This window comes from Prionailurus bengalensis, chromosome D2 (assembly GCF_016509475.1).
Source record: "Prionailurus bengalensis isolate Pbe53 chromosome D2, Fcat_Pben_1.1_paternal_pri, whole genome shotgun sequence".
Classification (NCBI taxonomy): domain Eukaryota; kingdom Metazoa; phylum Chordata; class Mammalia; order Carnivora; family Felidae; genus Prionailurus; species Prionailurus bengalensis.
This window is the reverse complement of record NC_057351.1, coordinates 84,815,740-84,833,521: the sequence shown is the minus strand read 5'-3', so window position 1 is coordinate 84,833,521 and position 17,782 is coordinate 84,815,740. Positions and strand designations below refer to the sequence as shown.

Below are 17,782 nucleotides of genomic sequence, written 5' to 3'. Positions count from 1 at the left end.
GAACCTCCTGTGGGGCCCAGAGCCTTGGGTTTGGGCTAGATGGGGCAGCCAATGCACAGCAGTGAATCACCGCAAGGCACGGGCATAGACGTGGTGCCAAGGAGCGTGCGTGCACTTCATCACCAGCCCATCAGTACAGGAAGGAGGGTGTTCGTTCACGTGCAATAAATGTGAGAGTCCTGCCTTTCAACAACCTGTTCCAGTGAGCACAGACTAATTCGGACCAAAACGTACGCTAACTTTTCTCAGGTATTACTTTCCCATTGTCTACAAAACAAGAAACTGGTGGTGGTCACAAAACTCTACACTCAAAGTATTAAAGGGGCGCCTGGGGGGCTCAGTCGGTTAAGCGTCCAACTTTGACTCAGGTCACCATCTCACGGTTCATGGGTTCCAGCCCCGCGTCGGGCTCTGCTGACAGCTTGGAGCCTGGAGCCTGGACCCTGCTTCAGATTCTGCATCTCCCTCCCTCTGCCCCTCCCCTGCTTATGCTCTGTGTGTCGCTCAAAATAAACAAACAGTAAAAAAAAAAAAAAAAAAAGGAAAAAAAAATTAAGTATTAAAAACATTATGCTCGAGATCACCTACATGATGATTTTGGAAATCTAAGTTATAAAATGGACTGATCTCTATAATTCACAAGTCAAAAATGCCAGACTGTTGGCAGTCAAAAAACAAACAAAAAAAACTAAGAAATCAAATTAAAAGACACACGGGGCGCCTGGGTGGCGCAGCCGGTTGAGCGTCCGACTTCAGCCAGGTCACGATCTCGAGGTCCATGAGTTCGAGCCCCGCGTCAGGCTCTGGGCTGATGGCTCAGAGCCTGGAGCCTATTTCCGATTCTGTGTCTCCCTCTCTCTCTGCCCCTCCCCCGTTCATGCTGTGTCTCTCTCTGTCCCAAAAATAAATAAACGTTGAAAAAAAAATTTAAAAAAAGACACAGAGCAGAACATCAGTTCCCTTCCCTAGACTGTTCAAAAAGCTCTCAATAACAAAAGACAGTTATTTTAAAATGAACTGCACCCTCTCTTACTGGGGAATGCCAACAGACCTCTCAAATATTTTACTTCTTATTTGCTCACCAATTAAATTACCTACCTTACAAAGTCCACTGCAGGTTATCCCTGCCATTTAAAGACCAACTACTCCACAGAGTGAATTTTCAGAAAGTAATGACTCCTGGGAGAACTGCCCCACCTAGCGCCACCCCCTACCCCCGAGAGGCAGGTGCAGTAGGGTTCAGGCAGCCCCAGCAGACCAGGACTTCCAACGCCTGGCAAGACACTTAAGCACTTGAACAACTTAAAATCTCCCAGCCAAGTGTGGTACCAATGTGAGAAGTAATTCTATAGTCTCTTTAAATAAACCATTCAGATGGCAGCTCAGAACAATGTGTCACCTAAACCTGTAACATTATACACATAAAAGCAGACTTGCAACAATTACCATCGTCTTGATTAATCGTATGATTGAAATGTTTAATCATTCATTCCACCTGTAATCATTATCTTTTATCACTGACCAAACATGCAGTTTTAATGTCTCCTTCTATTATTTATACTGGACATTTTAGGGTTATATTCTAAGGTTACATTTACACATTTCATTGGAATTTTAAATAAGTCCTTAAATTTTAAAAAGCTAGCTATTACTTCTATATTTGCTCTATCTTCATTAAAAAAAAAAGAAAAGAAAACACTGAAAGGATTCATGCAAAATTAACACAGGCAGCCCCTTCTTTATAGGGCAGGACAGCAGGGCGGGGGGGAAGGTGCAGGGGAGCTTCACATTGTACACCTTTCACGCTGTTGTGATTTTGAGACATCTAACTGCAACACCATTCAAAGCACACTTATCTGTACAGAAACTGCCTGAAAGTTTTATCTCCTGTTACACAGATGAATTAGCCTTCAGAATTCTGTTTTCAGTTGATACACAAAGCGGAAAATAGAGATGTCACTTTTAACCCCACATGTGGGTGTATTTGCTAAACATGTCCTCTGAACTCACAAATTCTGGTTTCATAAAATAAGGCTTTGGTCTTTCTTGTTTCTTTAAATCTGAAGGATTCAAGTTTCTGAAACCAGGGTTTCACTTCTAAGATTCTCGGCTTCTCTACTGTGGCTTTGTTGTTTCAACCAGTACTAAGTCCTGAATGACAGCATTAAATGTGCTAAACCAAGTAGCTAATCCACAGCCTCAACTATCACTTCCTAGTACGTGCCCACCCGAGACACAAACTAGGAACTAGAGCATGCAAAGCTGGGTGAAAACAAGGCAAGCCAGAGAGACACCAGATTCCTTCCTTCTCTGCTTCCTAAACAGGTCAGCAAAGCTTTTCGGTTTCTCCTATGGGTCTGCATTTACCTGACCCCAGATCCCAGATAGCAGCTTCTTTCCGTTCCCCGGGTTCCCAGCCGCCTCACACACCCTTTCTCCAATCACTTGGCACATCACACCCTGCTCTTCAATGAAGCAAGCTCTGTTAGTATTTTTACCGTACTAAAACCACAATGGCCCACACTGAATGATCTAGTCTGCTTCTGTTCACAAACATCCCCGCTGCCCATCCTGCAATCTACCAAGCATGTGTCAGGGAAAGTATGGTGATTGTTATACTACTCGGTACTTGAGAAATGCAAAGCAATTTTAAGATTTTTAAGAATAATCTACTGCAAAAATAACACATGCACCAACTATAAATGTAGAATCCCACACCCCTCCTCCCTTACGTTAGTAAAATGCAGTCTGCATCATAAGTCAGAATTAAGCTCACAAAAGATGCGACACTGGAAATACAATACCTTCACAAATGAAACTTGAGGGTGCTCTTTGGCCAACTCTGCCATCACGTCGTTCATCTGAGCACACTGCGGAGCCCATGGCGCCCAAAAATGGACCACGAGGAGGGACCTAGAAATCAACAAAACGCAATGTTTTAAAGCTAAAGTGTCTTCAAAAATAAGGAGATATGTATATATATTCAATTCTATCACCAAAAAACCTGTACAAGAACTGCCTGAATTGCTTTTGTACTGCTACAATTTAGTTGTATTAAACAAAGGCTGAAATGGAAGGCTTGCAAGGTCTTGATAATCTTTCGGATGAACTTTCAAGTCAATGGTATCTCTTGAGTGAAGACTTACTTCATACGAAGTGGTTCTAAATATTCATCCATCTCAACTCACAGTCCTATAAATCAATTATGTTCTCAGATCCTTAGGAAAGGCGGAAACTAGATGTCTGCACGATGTCTCTGAAAAGGGACTGCAGATAGATGGTCACTACAAATTCTAGGATTCACTTTCTAAGCACAGTACTGTGGAGGCAGAGGTATAGTTGTGGCCACAGGAACAGGAATAAAATGTTGAAAATGAAGGCACGCAGGCAGAAAACAAGGGGAAAAAAAGAAACTACTTTTTACAACGACATCCTTTTTTTTACATTATACTACAAAAGATTTTCTAAAAATTGATAGTATGAACAGACAGGACAGTGGATTAATAAATTGTTGACTAAGTTCTTAGGCATCTCAGTGTATATTTATCAACTACTTTCATACAAAATTGTCTTGGCAAAGATATCTTTTATTTTATTTATTTATTTATTTATTTATTTATTATTTTTTTTGGGGGGGGGGGACAGAGAGAGACAGAGCACGAACGGGGGAGGGGCAGAGAGAGAGGGAGACAGAGAATCGGAAACAGGCTCCAGGCTCCGAGCCGTCAGCCCAGAGCCCGACGCGGGGCTCGAACTCACGGACCGCGAGATCGTGACCTGGCTGAGGTCGGACGCTTAACCGACGGCGCCACCCAGGCGCCCCAAAGATATCTTTTAAGTCTATCCTCATACTGAACTTAAACACCCTTCCACAGAATTCTAAGTTCAAATATAACCACCCCCAATCAGAAAAAATGTGAAAAAGCAGAAAAAAAACACACAATTTTTAAAGAAATGTTACATAGAGAAAGGAAGTAAGGGCAACTAACCTGTGGGTAAGCAAAGGCGTGGCAGCCTGTAAAACCAGTGAAACAGTACGGCTGAGAGAGGAGTGAGCCTCCCATCCAGCGTCAGAGAACAGAACAAAAGGGACTGCAGACGTAGGAGGGGCAGGATTTGGTTGGCGACCTTAGAAGCGAGAGCTAGAGCGACTCCCAAGTTTCAGTGACTGATGGATGACCAGCGGTGGCAGCAGGCATGGGTCACATATACTAGCCGCTAACCTGAGAGGAGAGGAAACCTGGTGGGCTGCTAGTGATGGTCTCAAACTCAGGAAAGAAGTCTGTGCTTCATCTGCAGACAGACTTGGGAATCAAGAAACAGAGCTGGCACGAAGCTCTCCAAAAACACAGAGGTCAGAGCCTCTGGGCTCATCAACAGGAGTTGGGACAGACAAAGGAAAAGGAACCCGGCAGTAGACCAGAAAGTGGAGCCTAAATGGAACATTCTGGGGCTCGATTCTGTTGTGCCCCTCAAAGGTTAAAGGGCCTCACAGAAGTCAAGAGAAGGAGGAGGGAGGAATGACAACCATCTGATGCAGGTGGCAGGGCACCAGCAACGCTGGACGGCAGAAGCACAAGTCGGACTGCAGCATGCGGGGGACTGAACCTGAGAGGAGGAAGCAGGTTGCTAGAAATCTACACTTTAATAAGAGATCTGTCTGTAAACAGGGGGAGTCCCAGGCAGAGGCAAAGACAGGCTCAAGGGATTGGCTTTTTTTTTTTATTTTTTTTTTTTAGTTTATTTATTTATTACGAGAGAGAGAAAAAATGTGAGCGGGGGAGGGACAGAGAGCGTGAAGAGAGAATCCCAAGCAGCCTCCACACTGTCAGCGCAGAGCCGGATGCAGGGCTCAAACCCACAAACTGTGAGATCATGACCTGAGTCTAAACTGGACGCTTAACTGACTGAGCCACCCAGGCGCCCCTGTTTTTTTTAATACAAGAAAATCTTCACGTTTATCTTGTGAGGGGGTAGTGCAAGTGGAGAGGAAAAGGTTGAAGGCAAAAGAGCCTTCTAAGGATGCAAAGCCTCGGGGCGGCAGGGGAGGGGAACCTAAGAGCAGAGAAGAATTCATCTTGAGATAAGGGGCAGTCTGCTCCAGGTCAGGAGTGAAGCAATCCAGAATGGGTAAAGCTGGGAATAAATGTGAGATGTTGGGGGAGGGGAGAGTAGGAGAGTTGGGGAGATGCTGTTTTCCCAAGTAGGAAGCGTGTCATTTGCTGAAACAAAGGAAAATGAAGGTCTGAGTCCCAGACAGCACTGAGGCAGAAGGGAGAGCTGCCCGGGGGCACACAAGAGGAAAGCAGCATGTTCTCAAGAAAGACCCACCTAAGGCTGGAAAGGACATACTGTGGGTCCCTAATCAATAGGTTATCGCTCGTGTCCAGCAGAAACCCAGAAGCTCCAACGTGTGGGTAGGTGGGCCTCAGGGTCTATGGCAGAGACTGTGCTGTGTTTCACCAAGTGTGATTTCCTTCTCCTCCTGGGCATACAGCCTGACTACACTTGCAGCTGTCTGGGGCCCCAGAACTGAGCTCTGGCCAGTGTGACGCAGGCCATAAGTGATCTACCTGCCCCTCAAAAACCTCTGAATGAGCCTCTGCAGAGGATGCTGGGGAGGCTCCAAAGCCTAAGGGGACGGGGAGAAAGATAAGAGGCCCACAAAAGGACCTGCACACGAATGTTCACAACAGCCTCAGACACAATAGCCAAAAACTGGAAATGACCCAAATGTCTACAGATTGGAGAAACTGTTGTCTATTCATATAATAAAATACTCCTCAGCAGTAAGAAGGAACTAATGACAGATCCATGCAACAACATGCATCTCGAAAGCATGCTGGGCAAAACAACCCAGACATAAAAAACCAGCAGCTGTAGACTCCATTTACATAAAGTACCAAGAACAGGCAGAACTAATCTACACTGACAGAAAGTGGATCAGCGGTGGGGATTACTGGAAAGGAGCTAAAGAACATTCTGGGGCTCGATACTGTTGTGAATGGTGATTACTTGTGTACGTACAACTATAAAAATTCATCATACCTAACTATTAAGATCTGTGCATTTTACATGGTGTGTATGTTAATACCTCATTTTTAAAAAACTGGGATACCACTTTCTACTAAATTGAAAAGGATTTTTTAAATAATATTCCACGACCAAAAAGATGGAGAGAGCCAAGCATTTCCATATCCTGCTGGTAAAAATTAAACTGCAACCTTTCAGAAATTTCCTACACACAGTCAAGTATCTATCCTAAGGAGGTAATTAAAGAGACAAAGATTTATGTATATGAATACTTTTCCATTATCTTATAGAAAATAACTAGAAAAACCAATTCTTCAACAATACTATAGTTTTTTTAATGGCCAAACAATAAAATACTATCAAGACATTAAGAATCATCTTTCAAGGAATTTTTACGACATGGAAAATTGCTCACAATATGATCGTATTTTTAAAAATTAAGGGGCGCCTGGGTGCTCAGTTGGTTAAGCGTCCAACTTCGGCTCAGGTCATGATGTCACGGCTCCCGTTGGAGCTTCACATAGGGCTCTGTGCTGACAGCTGAGAGCCTGGAACCCGCTTCGGATTCTGTGTCTCCCTCTCTGTCCCTCCCACACCCGTGCTGTGTCTGTCTGTCTGTCTGTCTCTCTCTCCCCCCCCCAAATAAACATTAAAAAATAACTTAATTAAAATGTTACCAAACTTTATAATTGAACTGATCTATGCAAAAATAAATAATACACCTGAAACTAATATACTGTGTCAATTATACTCTAAGAATTAAAAAAACGAAAAAAGTACACCTACACAACTTAAATTCCATTATCACTAACATGGCTTTGAAGAGTAATTTAGGTCTTAATCATGGAATCTTCCCAATTATAAAATAGCAATAACTAATACCCTGGAATGTTGGGAAGATCAAACAAAAATATGAAAACGTTTTGAAAACACAGAAGTATGATAGTATTAATAGTTATTTTACATTACCCACAATATTCTCATATTTAAATGCTTAGCTTTCTAATTAAGTACGCCGGGTCTGGTAGCATGAGGATATAAGCCGGAAACAAACATGAACGCTGCCGCCGCCCTCTCTTAGGTTATAGGTGAGAGTACTCTGTCTGTAATCCAGTGTGCATGGTGTGCCGTTTGAGGACCAGGTTCAAATCCCAACTAACCTGACTTTGGACAACGTAACAGACCTTGGTTCTTCATCAGCAGGATAAATGATGCTCGATAAATAGCAGTTTCTCTCTCGTTAGGTGTTCTGCTCCTGCAGTTCCTCATCTGCAGACAACACCAGCTACCCTTTATTAAATACTGCCTATACTCGACTGGTAAGTATTTTACACACGGGCAAAATCTCAATTACTCTGCAGATGGGTATGAACATTCCGCCCAGCACAGACCAGCTGAGGTGTCAGCGACCTACAAACACCTGACACGACGCAAGCAAAAAGTTCAATTCACGTAAAATTTTAAAATTGAGAAGTGATGTTTACAAAGCAGATTTTTAAATGACTACAATGCCAAGTACTATTTAATTTTTTTTTTTAAGTAGGCTTCACGCCCAGCGCGGAGCCCAACGCGGGCCCAAGCCCACAGCCCCGAGATCAAGACCTGGGAGGAGATCAAGCGTCTGAGGCCCAACTGAGCCACCCAGGCGCCCCTACTTAATAACGTAAATGCTTCCATTTTCACCGAAACCGGCAGATTTATTCCCTTCCTGGATGCCATGCATCATTGCCCAGGTGCCTGTTTAATCGCTACGGAAAAGGTGTCTTGTCTCCTGGATCACTTTAAGTGCGGGCCAGCGACAAGAATACGTGGTACGGTACGGACTGTGTTATTTTAAGGATTTTTATGAATAAAAAATGAAACCTAAAAAACAAACTGTGCAATACACAGAGCAAAACAGTTTTTCAGGTGATAGTAAGTTCAAACACGTCTGGAGGGCAGGCCCGCACAGGCCCTGGTCCTTTCAGGAAGCGTCCACCTTGGCTGTCCTCGGTAATCTGAACGCAAGCGCTGGATGAGTCAGAACCCACCTTTCATCAATGAGTATTGGTCATTATTTTCTCCTTCCTCCCCACCCCAAACAATTTTCCAACCAAGCCTCAAAAGTCAAAAGAGCTGTTCTGGTCAATACCTTTGACTCCGCCACGTCCCCAGCCCATGACCAGCCACAAGTTCAGGCAGGAATTCTCACCCTGCTCCATTTCCAACACAGGCACCTAACTCCCCCGTCTCACTTGCTCTCCCATGCAGGGCACTACCTGCCCCTAAATCAAATCCGGGGGTGGGGGGGAGGGGGTGTCAATCCCACGGAATTGGGTCCACAGGCACTTACTGCCTGGGACCGCCATGCAACTACTCTGTTCCATACTGAAAATACTCCGGGCTGACGATCCCGCGCGCCAGGCGAGGTCGCGGGGTACACGCACCGCCTCCTTCACCCACCACAACCCTAGGGAGCCGCTACTCTAAGAATCCATCTCACCGTCGAGGAAACTGAGGCCCGGTAATGAAGCCTGCCCAAGGGTCACAAGGCTAGGTAGTGGCGGGGCTGGGGACTGGCTCCCCGGCCATCCGGCCCTGGAGCCCCCACCGTACCCGGCGGCAGTAGAGCGGTACGAAGCTCAGAGAACCCCCAGGCCCCGGAGGGCTCACGGGGGGAGGCGGCAGGAGCGCCGCGGGGCGGCCCCGGAAGCCCTGACTCGTACGCGCCCACCCAGTTCGGTGTCCCCTAATCCCGCGCAGCCCCGCGGGTCCCCTTCGGGAACCGTCCCCAGGGCCAGGAGCCGTGTGCCAAAGCAGCACAGACCCCGGCTCGGCCAGCTCCCCAAACAGGAAATCCCCGTCTGCGGCTGCAGGTGAGCTGGAACACGCGAGCACTACCCGAGTATGCACACGTCTCGACCGCTCGGCTCCAGGGAGGCAGAGTCACCTAACCCCCTAGGCCCTCCTCAACCGCCCGCTGCTGGCAACGCGGCCGCGGGGTCTCCGCGCCCCTCCCCCGGCCCCGGGGCCGACTCGCCGCGCCGCCGCGCCCCGCGGCCGCCAGGCCGGGCGTCCGGGCCGAGCCGGGGATCGGGCCCGGAGACCAGGCTCGGGATCCGGGGGCCGCCGGCCGCCGCCCGGGAGGCCGCCCCCCGCGTGCGTCCCCTCAGCCCCGCCGCCCGCCGCCCCGCTTACTTGGCTGTGAGGCGCAGCAGCTCCTCAAACTGCCGGGTTGAACCGACCTCCACCACTGCCGCCGCCGCCTCGGCCGCCCCCGCCGCCATGCTGCAGCCGCCAGACAAGAGCAATCGAGCGCGGGCGGCCGGCGGGGGCGGGGCCTCCGGGCGACTGCGTGCGGAAGCCCCGCCCCCGGGCCGCCCCGGGCCTGCGCTTGGGGCGTGCACGGAACCGGGGGCGGAGCTTCCGGGGGAGCGCCCGCTCGCCTGACCCGCGTGCTCCTGGCATCGCGGACGCTCGCCTCGCTGGGCACCCGCTCCCGGAGGCTCCGCACCTTCCAGACAGTTCTACAGCAGCCGGGAGGAGGGTGTGTGCGCGACTGCAGGTGAAGTCAGGTCTGGACGTCCCACAGGATAGCATTTTAATCTAAAATGAAATTAACTAAAAGGTGTGGATGGAATGGGATAGATGTTACTGAAAATGGAAAATTACATTATTTAAAATGCAATGAGAGCCATGAGGAACTGTTTTGTATCCTGACTGTAGTTACATATGCAAACCTAAACATAAAATTGCATAGGACAAAATACACACACAAATGAATTCCAGTAAAACTGGGGAATCTGAAGAAAAGAGGCGGATTGTGTGATCACGCACATCCCGGTTGTGGTTTTGTACTATGGTTTTTTTGCAAGATGTCCTCTTTGGGGGAGAAGGTACACAGGATCTCTCTGTATTATTTCTTAGAACTGCACGTGGCACAAAATTATTTTACAATGAAAAAAAGTTTTTTAAATAAAACCTAGAGATTACTATGCAAAAATGCAATAGAAGGAGGGGAACCCCATGTTGCAAAACAGGGTGTGTACTCCCATGGCCATTTTTAAAAAGTTTTTTTATGTTTATTTTTGAGAGAGAGAGAGAGAGAGAGAGAGAGAGAGAACTCCAAGCAGGCTCCATGCTGTCAACGCAGAGCTGGACGCAGGGCTCGAACCCACAAACCATAAGCTCATGACCTGAGCCAAAATCCAGAATCCAACACTTATCTGACTGAGCCACCCAGGTACCCCACTCTGATGGCCATATTAAACAGGAATATAAGAAATGAAATGACATCACTACCTATAGCTGAACACAGCATAGAAAAAGTTCTTCAGAAGGATGTGCCCCAAAGTGTTAGGAGAGCTTGCCCCTGCAAAAGAGCAGAGTGAAAGGGAAGACCTTCATTTTTTACATTATGTACTTCTTAGTGTCATTTGCATTTTTTCAAAGAACATGGACTGTCTTTGTAATTTTAAAAATAATGAAATTGTAATGCACAAGGGAAATGTGCAATAGTGATTCTTTTTCAAAAAGCAGTAGTAATCACCCCTTCTGAATGTGGCTGTTTTAAAAATCCCTATTTCCCCTTTAAATGGAATTTGCTGATAGTAGCACACACCAGCTACAGAACATGCTCTCTACTTAACAAAAAAAAAAAGGAAAACTCCCAGGTTACATTACCATTTGTCACTCATGCTCTTTCTGCCGCTATCACCATCGACATAGTGAGTGATAGACATTAGACACAGGCATAATGGTTAGCAGCTGACCTCTGAGCTTTAAAATGCTCTGACTTTGGGGGCACCTGGGTGGCTCAGTTGGTTGAGTGTCCAACTCTTGATTTTGACTCAGGTCATGATCCCAGGGTCGTGGGATTGAGCCCAGAGTTGGACTCCGTGTTGAGTGTGGAGCCTGCTTGGGATTCTCTGTCTCTCTCCCCTGCTGGCGCTCTCTCTCTCTCTCTCTCTCTCTCTCTCAAATAAAAAAATAAAATGCTCTGACTTTGGCAACAAAAGACCACTCCCCTCAGCCCTGAGCCCAAGCCACATGTGGGAGGCTGTTGCATCTGAGTTACAGGTACATAAGCATATATACATGTATAAAGTGCTTGTCAGCCTTCCGAAGCCCTCACAAAAGAGTCTGTATTTATCACTCAATGCTCCTCCGGCTGAAGTGAAAACGTCACCACCTACCTACACTTCATAGCTAAGGAAACACCCAGACCCGCGGCAGGGAAGGACCAACACCAAGATCACACTAGGCCTTCTCTTTACCTCCTGCCCGTCTCGTGTACCCCACTGCACCTCATCCCTCCCATGTGAGTACGCTGTGAGTACGCTGTCGTCTCTAAGCTTGTTGCACCCAAAGGGAAAAGCTCATTATCCGAGTAAACTGGTTTGGCCCGTTACAGAATACTCTGGACTTGGCTTTCCCTCCAGCCCGTTAGTGTGGAAGAGCTTAAAAACACAGGAAAGCAATATACTGGGGCTGTTTTCGGCCTATGTAGCGATGTGTGTTCATCCCAGGCACTGACCTTCTGCTGACCCCATACAGAAGCGTCATTTAGCCATGTTCTATTCCCTCCCGGCGCCCCCTTAGGGAAGCCAGTGACATTTCACCTTAAGTGTCCCCTGAGCAGGGGCCTCTCCCGGGCTCCCAGACCCTGCTCAGTCAGGAACCAGGCACAGCTCAGCTCTCCTGGGACAGCGGCCCAGCCCTGAAAAGGACAGGGCAGTTAGGTTTCTCCACGGGTGCTGTGCTGCGTCTCAGGGACCCGCAGCACAGGGATCTGGAGGCCGGGACCCCGCGTTGTGAAGTCTTGGCCTGGGAGAACCAAAGCTCCAGACAGAGCTGCGGGAGGCCTTCCTGGCAGCAAAGCAGCCCCCCCCACCCTGCATCTGTGAATGGACCCCATTTTAAAGAGGGGTGAGTGTGAGAGAGAGACTGAGGGGTCGTTATTTCTCCAGGTAACGACAGCTAACATTAACTGCTCCTGAATAGGCAAGGAAATATTTTCGCCCTGTGTTTTTAATGACACATCATTCCTTCCTGGGGCCAAGTGTCACTTACTCCCTGGCAGGGCACAGTGCTGAGGAGCTAGGCAGACACAAATAAGTCATGGCGGACAGGAATGCCTGGTCACTCTAGGTGAGGACTTGGAATTAAGTCCCCACCTGGAGGGGGTTTCTGTAAACCTCACCCCAAGGATCTGAGAGACACAGGAGTCCTGGGGTGGGGGGAGGGCGGGGAGAGAACAAACCAGCGTTTTTAATGGGCAAGGCATGGCATTAAAAAGTGTTGTTATTCAAGTAAAATGGCCAATGTTTCCTTTCTTTTAAGAGAGACTCTTAAATTCCAATTACTCCGCCCCCGAAGACCAGTTGAGAATAACCCCAACTGGAGGGAATTAATTTCCTTAGGAATTTCACTGTTACAAGATTAATGGAGCCCCCCTGCAGAGAAACAGTAAAACTGTAAGTACAGTAGATTTGCACCTGAAGGATACATATTTTAATTTCTGTTCTCAAGCTGCGATAACATCTTCTGGAGCTACTATAAAAAGCATAAATGAGCACCCGCATGTCTGCTGAGAACTTGCTAACACGGAGCTTCCCGGGAAGAGTCTGCACCTGGCTGGGGACGCCCAGGAGCCTTCAGCTGCAGGGTTCATGCTCTGTCCACACGTGCTGGTGGCCAAGGATCATGATCAGGGCACAGTGAGACCACCCCAGGACGCAGAGCTGGGAAGGGCCCAAACAACACACCTGGAAGGGAGCCCTGACTAGTCGGAGTTGGTGGTGACCAAAATCCAGAGTAGAATCCTTGGACCAGATTCTGCTAAATGGACCCTAATCCCCCTGCCCCAGCCCTGCCCACTCACCTTGGCATCCTGACACCACCCTCCTGAGAGACCGCAGGGCCGGATGCAAAATGTAGAGGGTCTGCATCCTGCCTTCCGGAGCCCTCTGGGGACCTTCACCCCACCGTCCATCAGCTTTGGTGGCCCCAAGAATGGGCCCTGGGGCAGGTGTCTCACAAACCACGTTGAAATATACCAGCAGTTGGGATGCCCCAACTGTCCCCAATAGCCAGGGATTATCCCAATGGAGAAGTGGAAACAGGCTGTCGACCCTTAGGAGCCCAGACCTTGATCTCCGACCAGTCGGCCAATTTTCTGTGTTCCTTTCCCTACTAGAAACTGCTTTTATTGGAAGAACTCTATGTATATGCTGGCTATAAAGGTTGTTTATGCTGTCATAGCTAGATTTTTATTGGTTGTATTTTTGCTGCACTTGCTTGAAAAATAATTATTTTCAAAGAAAAGAAGAATTACATATCCAGTAAACTAAATAAGACTCATGTTTATTAGGGACCTCTGACAGCTCCTCAAACGTGAAAAAAGATTTCAAAGCAGTGAATGGACAATTTATGTGCAAGTTTATTTGTAAAACAGATTTCAAGACATACTTCATCTTGGCTGTGCCAATAAAAATACATTCCATTTCTTTTCAGAAGTGTGTGTTATCTGATGGTTCCACAGCAATACAGTTTCTCCTAAGATACGACTATGCAGGTAAGCATGTACCCAATAACCTAATCTAGAATTGGGATGAAGCTTTTGGGGTTGCTACCCACGAAAAAAATATGAACGTACCTCATAAGGTGCCCTGCAGAAGAAATGTATTTATAAGAAATGTAGCCCACGAATCTTAATCCAATTTATTGCTATCTCCAAAAACACTTTAGCCAGATAATTTTTAAATTAATTTTTAATTCCCTGCAATGTATCACCGTCCTGAGAGGTGACAGCCCGTTTTCCATCCCTGGCATAAAATCTAATCTCTCTTCCACCGAGGACCAGACGGGGTGGCCGGAACCGGCTGCAGAACCAGTCTCCGGGCGGTAGGTGGCATTAGCCACCTCCTCAGGCTGGGGAAGGAGCATCCTTTGTTGAGTGGTTTCTTTATTCAACCTAGAGAGGCCAGAATTCAGATTGGCCTCAAATACTGATTCTGAGTCTGTAGAGGCTCTGCCGATCCACCAAATGGGTACTTTTTTCCCCAACCTGCCAACTTCTAGTACCTTCTCCTGCCCTTCTCAGCACTTGACATCCTGTGACATTTACCAAGTCTGAACTGTGCTGTGAAGTCATGTCAGTACGGGGCTGGGGGAAGGGTGGTGGTGAGGACAACTCCACACGTTGTCACTACGCGTGCACATGCGTATTTGTTTACCTGAAGGTCCAGGTCCCGGGGTGTGATCATTGCAGATACAGGACACTTGGTTGGCCACGAGTGTTTGTGATTGCTGTGTGTGTTTCTATGCAGCTGCTCGTTGTCTTGCGTCAACCTTTCACAGGGAGACCGTATTGCGTGCGCGCCCATGTGTGACTCTGTCTTCTCTAAGTCCTTCTGGTGCTAATTCTCTGCTCCTGGTTATAATTCCTGCATCGGTTTTGAGGAACTAAGGACACAGATGAACTTGACTTGGTGTCACGAACCAGATCCCTTGTCAATCAGAAGTCATTCTTAAGAGAGCTGAGAAGTTTTAGGGGCGTCCGGCTTCAGCTCAGGTCACAACCTCACAGTTCACGAGTTTGAGCCCCGCATCGGGCTCTGTGCTGACAGCTCAGAGCCTGGAGCCTGCCTCAGATTCTGCGTCTTCCTCTCTCTCTGTCCCTCCCCCACTTGTGCTCGCTCTCTCTCTCTCTCTCTCTCTCTCTCAAAATAAACATTAAAAAAAATCTTTAACAGAGCTGAGAAGTTTTAACCAGGGAAGCACCTTCAGGCTGTGTGGCCCCAACAGCTCACGTCTCAACAGGGACCCTTACAGACCCTGGCTCTCCATCCATGTTGTGTCACTTGAATGCATGGGCCTTTGTCCCGCTGACCTTGGCGCCCTCTCACAGTCTGCTCTGGCACGGAGAGGTCGCCACACGGAGTGGACACCTGGAGTGTCCAATAGGCACTATGAGTGAAGCTGGCCCTTCCTGTCTGTGGAAGGGATTCAGGGCACAGAGGTCTGGGAAACACTGCAAACACACACATTCCTTGGAGACACAGCTCAGCGACCCACCGCTAACAGCCAATCATCGGTTCTCGGTGCACAGCAGAGGCCATCCCAACCCAGGAAGCTGACTGGTTCGACTCTGGTTAAATCAACGACCACAGTAGTCTTACACTTGCCTAAATTCCTCGAAAGTCCGCCACACCCACAACAGCTTCCTGCACAGGGGCAGGACTAAGGTAGGCCAGGATTTTTATTTTAATCCTCTGGAATCTGTCTTCTTGAACCTTTTCCAGAGTTGCTGTGTGAACGTTGGCCCAGCGCCACGGCGCCCCCGCTGGAGTCCAGTGGGCAGGATAGGGCAAAATGCATGACGTTCAAGGCACCTCTACTCAGCCAGCTCAGGAGCCTCTGTGCCCGTTCCCAGTAGCTGCCCTCCAGGAAGTTCAGGGGCAATGTCAGGGATTTGGCAAAATACTAACTCTTGGTGCTGGGAACGAATTTGGATTTGCTTCACATCCAGAAAGGATTCTCAGTTCAGATGGTCTCCAAACTGGCTCACTCATTTCGGGTTTTCACGGTTGGGGCGGTTTTCCTGTAGAATCGCTGCTGCCTTCAAATTCCTTGCTCTGGGGGCACCTGGGTGGCTCAGTGGGTTAAGCGTCCAACTTCAGCTCAGGTCATGCACGATCTTGCGGTTGGTGGGTTCGAGTCCTGAGTTGGGCTTTGTGCTGACAGCTCAGAGCCTGGAATCTGCTTCAGATTCTGTGTGTCTGTCTCTGCCCCTCTTTCACTTGCATTGCCTCTCTCTCTCTCTCTCTCTCTCTCTCTCTCTCTCTCTTTCTCTCAAAAATAAACATTAGGGAGGGGTGCCTGGGTGGCTCAGTTGGTTAAATGTCCGACTCTTGATTTTGGCTCAGGTCATGATCTCACAGTTCATGAGTTCGAGCCCTGTGTTGGCCTCTGTGCTGATAGTGCAGAACCTGCTTGAGATTCTCTCACCCCTGCTTATATGCTGTCTCTATCTCTATCTCAAAAAATAAATAAATAGGGGTGCCTGGGTGGCGCAGTCGGTTAAGCGTCCGACTTCAGCCAGGTCACGATCTCGCGGTCCGTGAGTTCGAGCCCCGCGTCGGGCTCTGGGCTGATGGCTCAGAGCCTGGAGCCTGTTTCCGATTCTGTGTCTCCCTCTCTCTCTGCCCCTCCCCCGTTCATGCTCGGTCTCTCTCTGTCCCCAAAATAAATAAACGTTAAAAAAAAATTATTAAAAAAAAATAAACATTAGGGAAAAAAATTCCTTCCTCCAGAACCGAACAAACAAAAAAGAAAGGAGAAAAAAGAGCAAACCACTGATTTTTTTTTTAAGTTTATTTATTTATTTTGACAGAGAGAGAGAAAGAGAGCACGGGGAGAGAATCCTAAGCAGGCTCCACACTGTCAGCTCAGAGCCCAACGTGGGGCTCAAACCCATGAACCATAAGATCATGGTCTGAGCGGAAATCAAGAGCCAGACGCTTCACTGACCGAGCCCCGCAAGGTGTCCGGCAAACCACTGGTTTTCAAATGATGCCTGGGTCCTATTGCTCTGTAGCATGTATATAAAATAAATGAGTCACTATTTCACATTCTCATGACAAAGTAGCTGAAGTTTAGACTTCCATGGATGTGTCCCTTCCATCAGAGTAAAGCAAAACTTGGTGGTAACCCCATTATTAGCCTACGTCTAAGTTAGTATCTATTATTCACTCATTCATATGAAATACGCCTTATTGTAATTGAAAGAAGTATCTCACTTAAAAATGTCAATGCTAACATTCCCTTTTGACTTTCCAATCATTCTTTCTTTCCTCAGTTCAATGAGTAGTCGGAGATGGAGGGGAAGAGTCTCCTTCCTATGTGAAGAGGCAAATGTGTGGGACCCTGGAAGGGTCTGAGGGAGAGGGTGGGTCCCACAGACCCCACAGGAAGGCTCCGGCAGGTGCCGAGCCCAGCAGGTGGGGCTGGATCGCCCCAGGGCCTGTGGTGGGAGAGGCAAAGGGCCTCCTGGTTCAGCGAGGTCTCTGCCAGCCAGCAGCCCCAGCCCCTCCGTGTGGGAAGCCCGGCTGGACCCTCGTTCCATCCTGCTGTGTTTTACTCCTATCGTCCCGGACCCTCCCGCCTTCTCACCAGCCTGGCATGGACCAGGAGGGATGCTTTCCGCTGTTTGGATGAAATCCTAATTTTCTAGCTTTCCATGCATTTTTGGTCCCTGAATCACAAGCAGTGACTGGTCCCCTCTTCATGATGCACGGTGGGTTTCCGGCCACTCACTTTTCTCCCCGCTTGAATCATCCTTCCTTACCCAGGACCGAGTTTTTATTGACCGTCCCTATATTTACCCTGCAGAAATATGTCCTTTTATGATGGGGCATAAATATGAAATGGCAGTGTTCTGGGACACCTGGCCACTGACACGGCAGAAGGAAGCCGGATTCCCGAAGACTCCCCAGGCCTGATCATATCCTTAGAGAGAATGTTCTAAGGGCTGGCCGCACAAATCTTTAACACTATTTAGCAATCTCTTTGGAGGGGGTTTGTCTCTTCTTTACCTGAGCTGTAGTATATGAGCTTGCACATCTTTGCTTTTCCTTTATAATTTCAAATTACATATAGTCAGGAAATATTGCATTCACTGGCAATCAATTTATTTTGATTGATAAAAAGGGGTTAATAAAACCCCCCTTAGAAATAACGAGAAGGGGAACAGTAATATATCTTTCGT

At 47.9% G+C, this 17,782-nt stretch overlaps 1 protein-coding gene across 3 annotated transcripts in view; it reads right to left on the bottom strand.

Moving 5' to 3' along the window:
• Positions 1–9,359, bottom strand: part of GLRX3 (glutaredoxin 3) — a 32,331-nt gene extending 22,972 nt beyond the window's left edge. For 2 of the 3 annotated variants that reach the window (XR_006299882.1, XM_043597897.1), the window contains exons 1-2: positions 9,211–9,343; positions 2,805–2,913 (exon numbers count right to left, since the gene is read on the bottom strand). Coding sequence is in view for 2 of the 3 variants with exons in the window: in XM_043597897.1 (XP_043453832.1) it covers positions 2,805–2,913; positions 9,211–9,299 (198 nt within the window). In the remaining variant the exon portion in view is untranslated. Of the gene's footprint in view, positions 1–2,804; positions 2,914–9,210 lie in introns of all 3 variants that reach the window. The other variant, XM_043597896.1, reaches the window with a different exon arrangement.
• Positions 9,360–17,782: the final 8,423 nt, after the last annotated feature.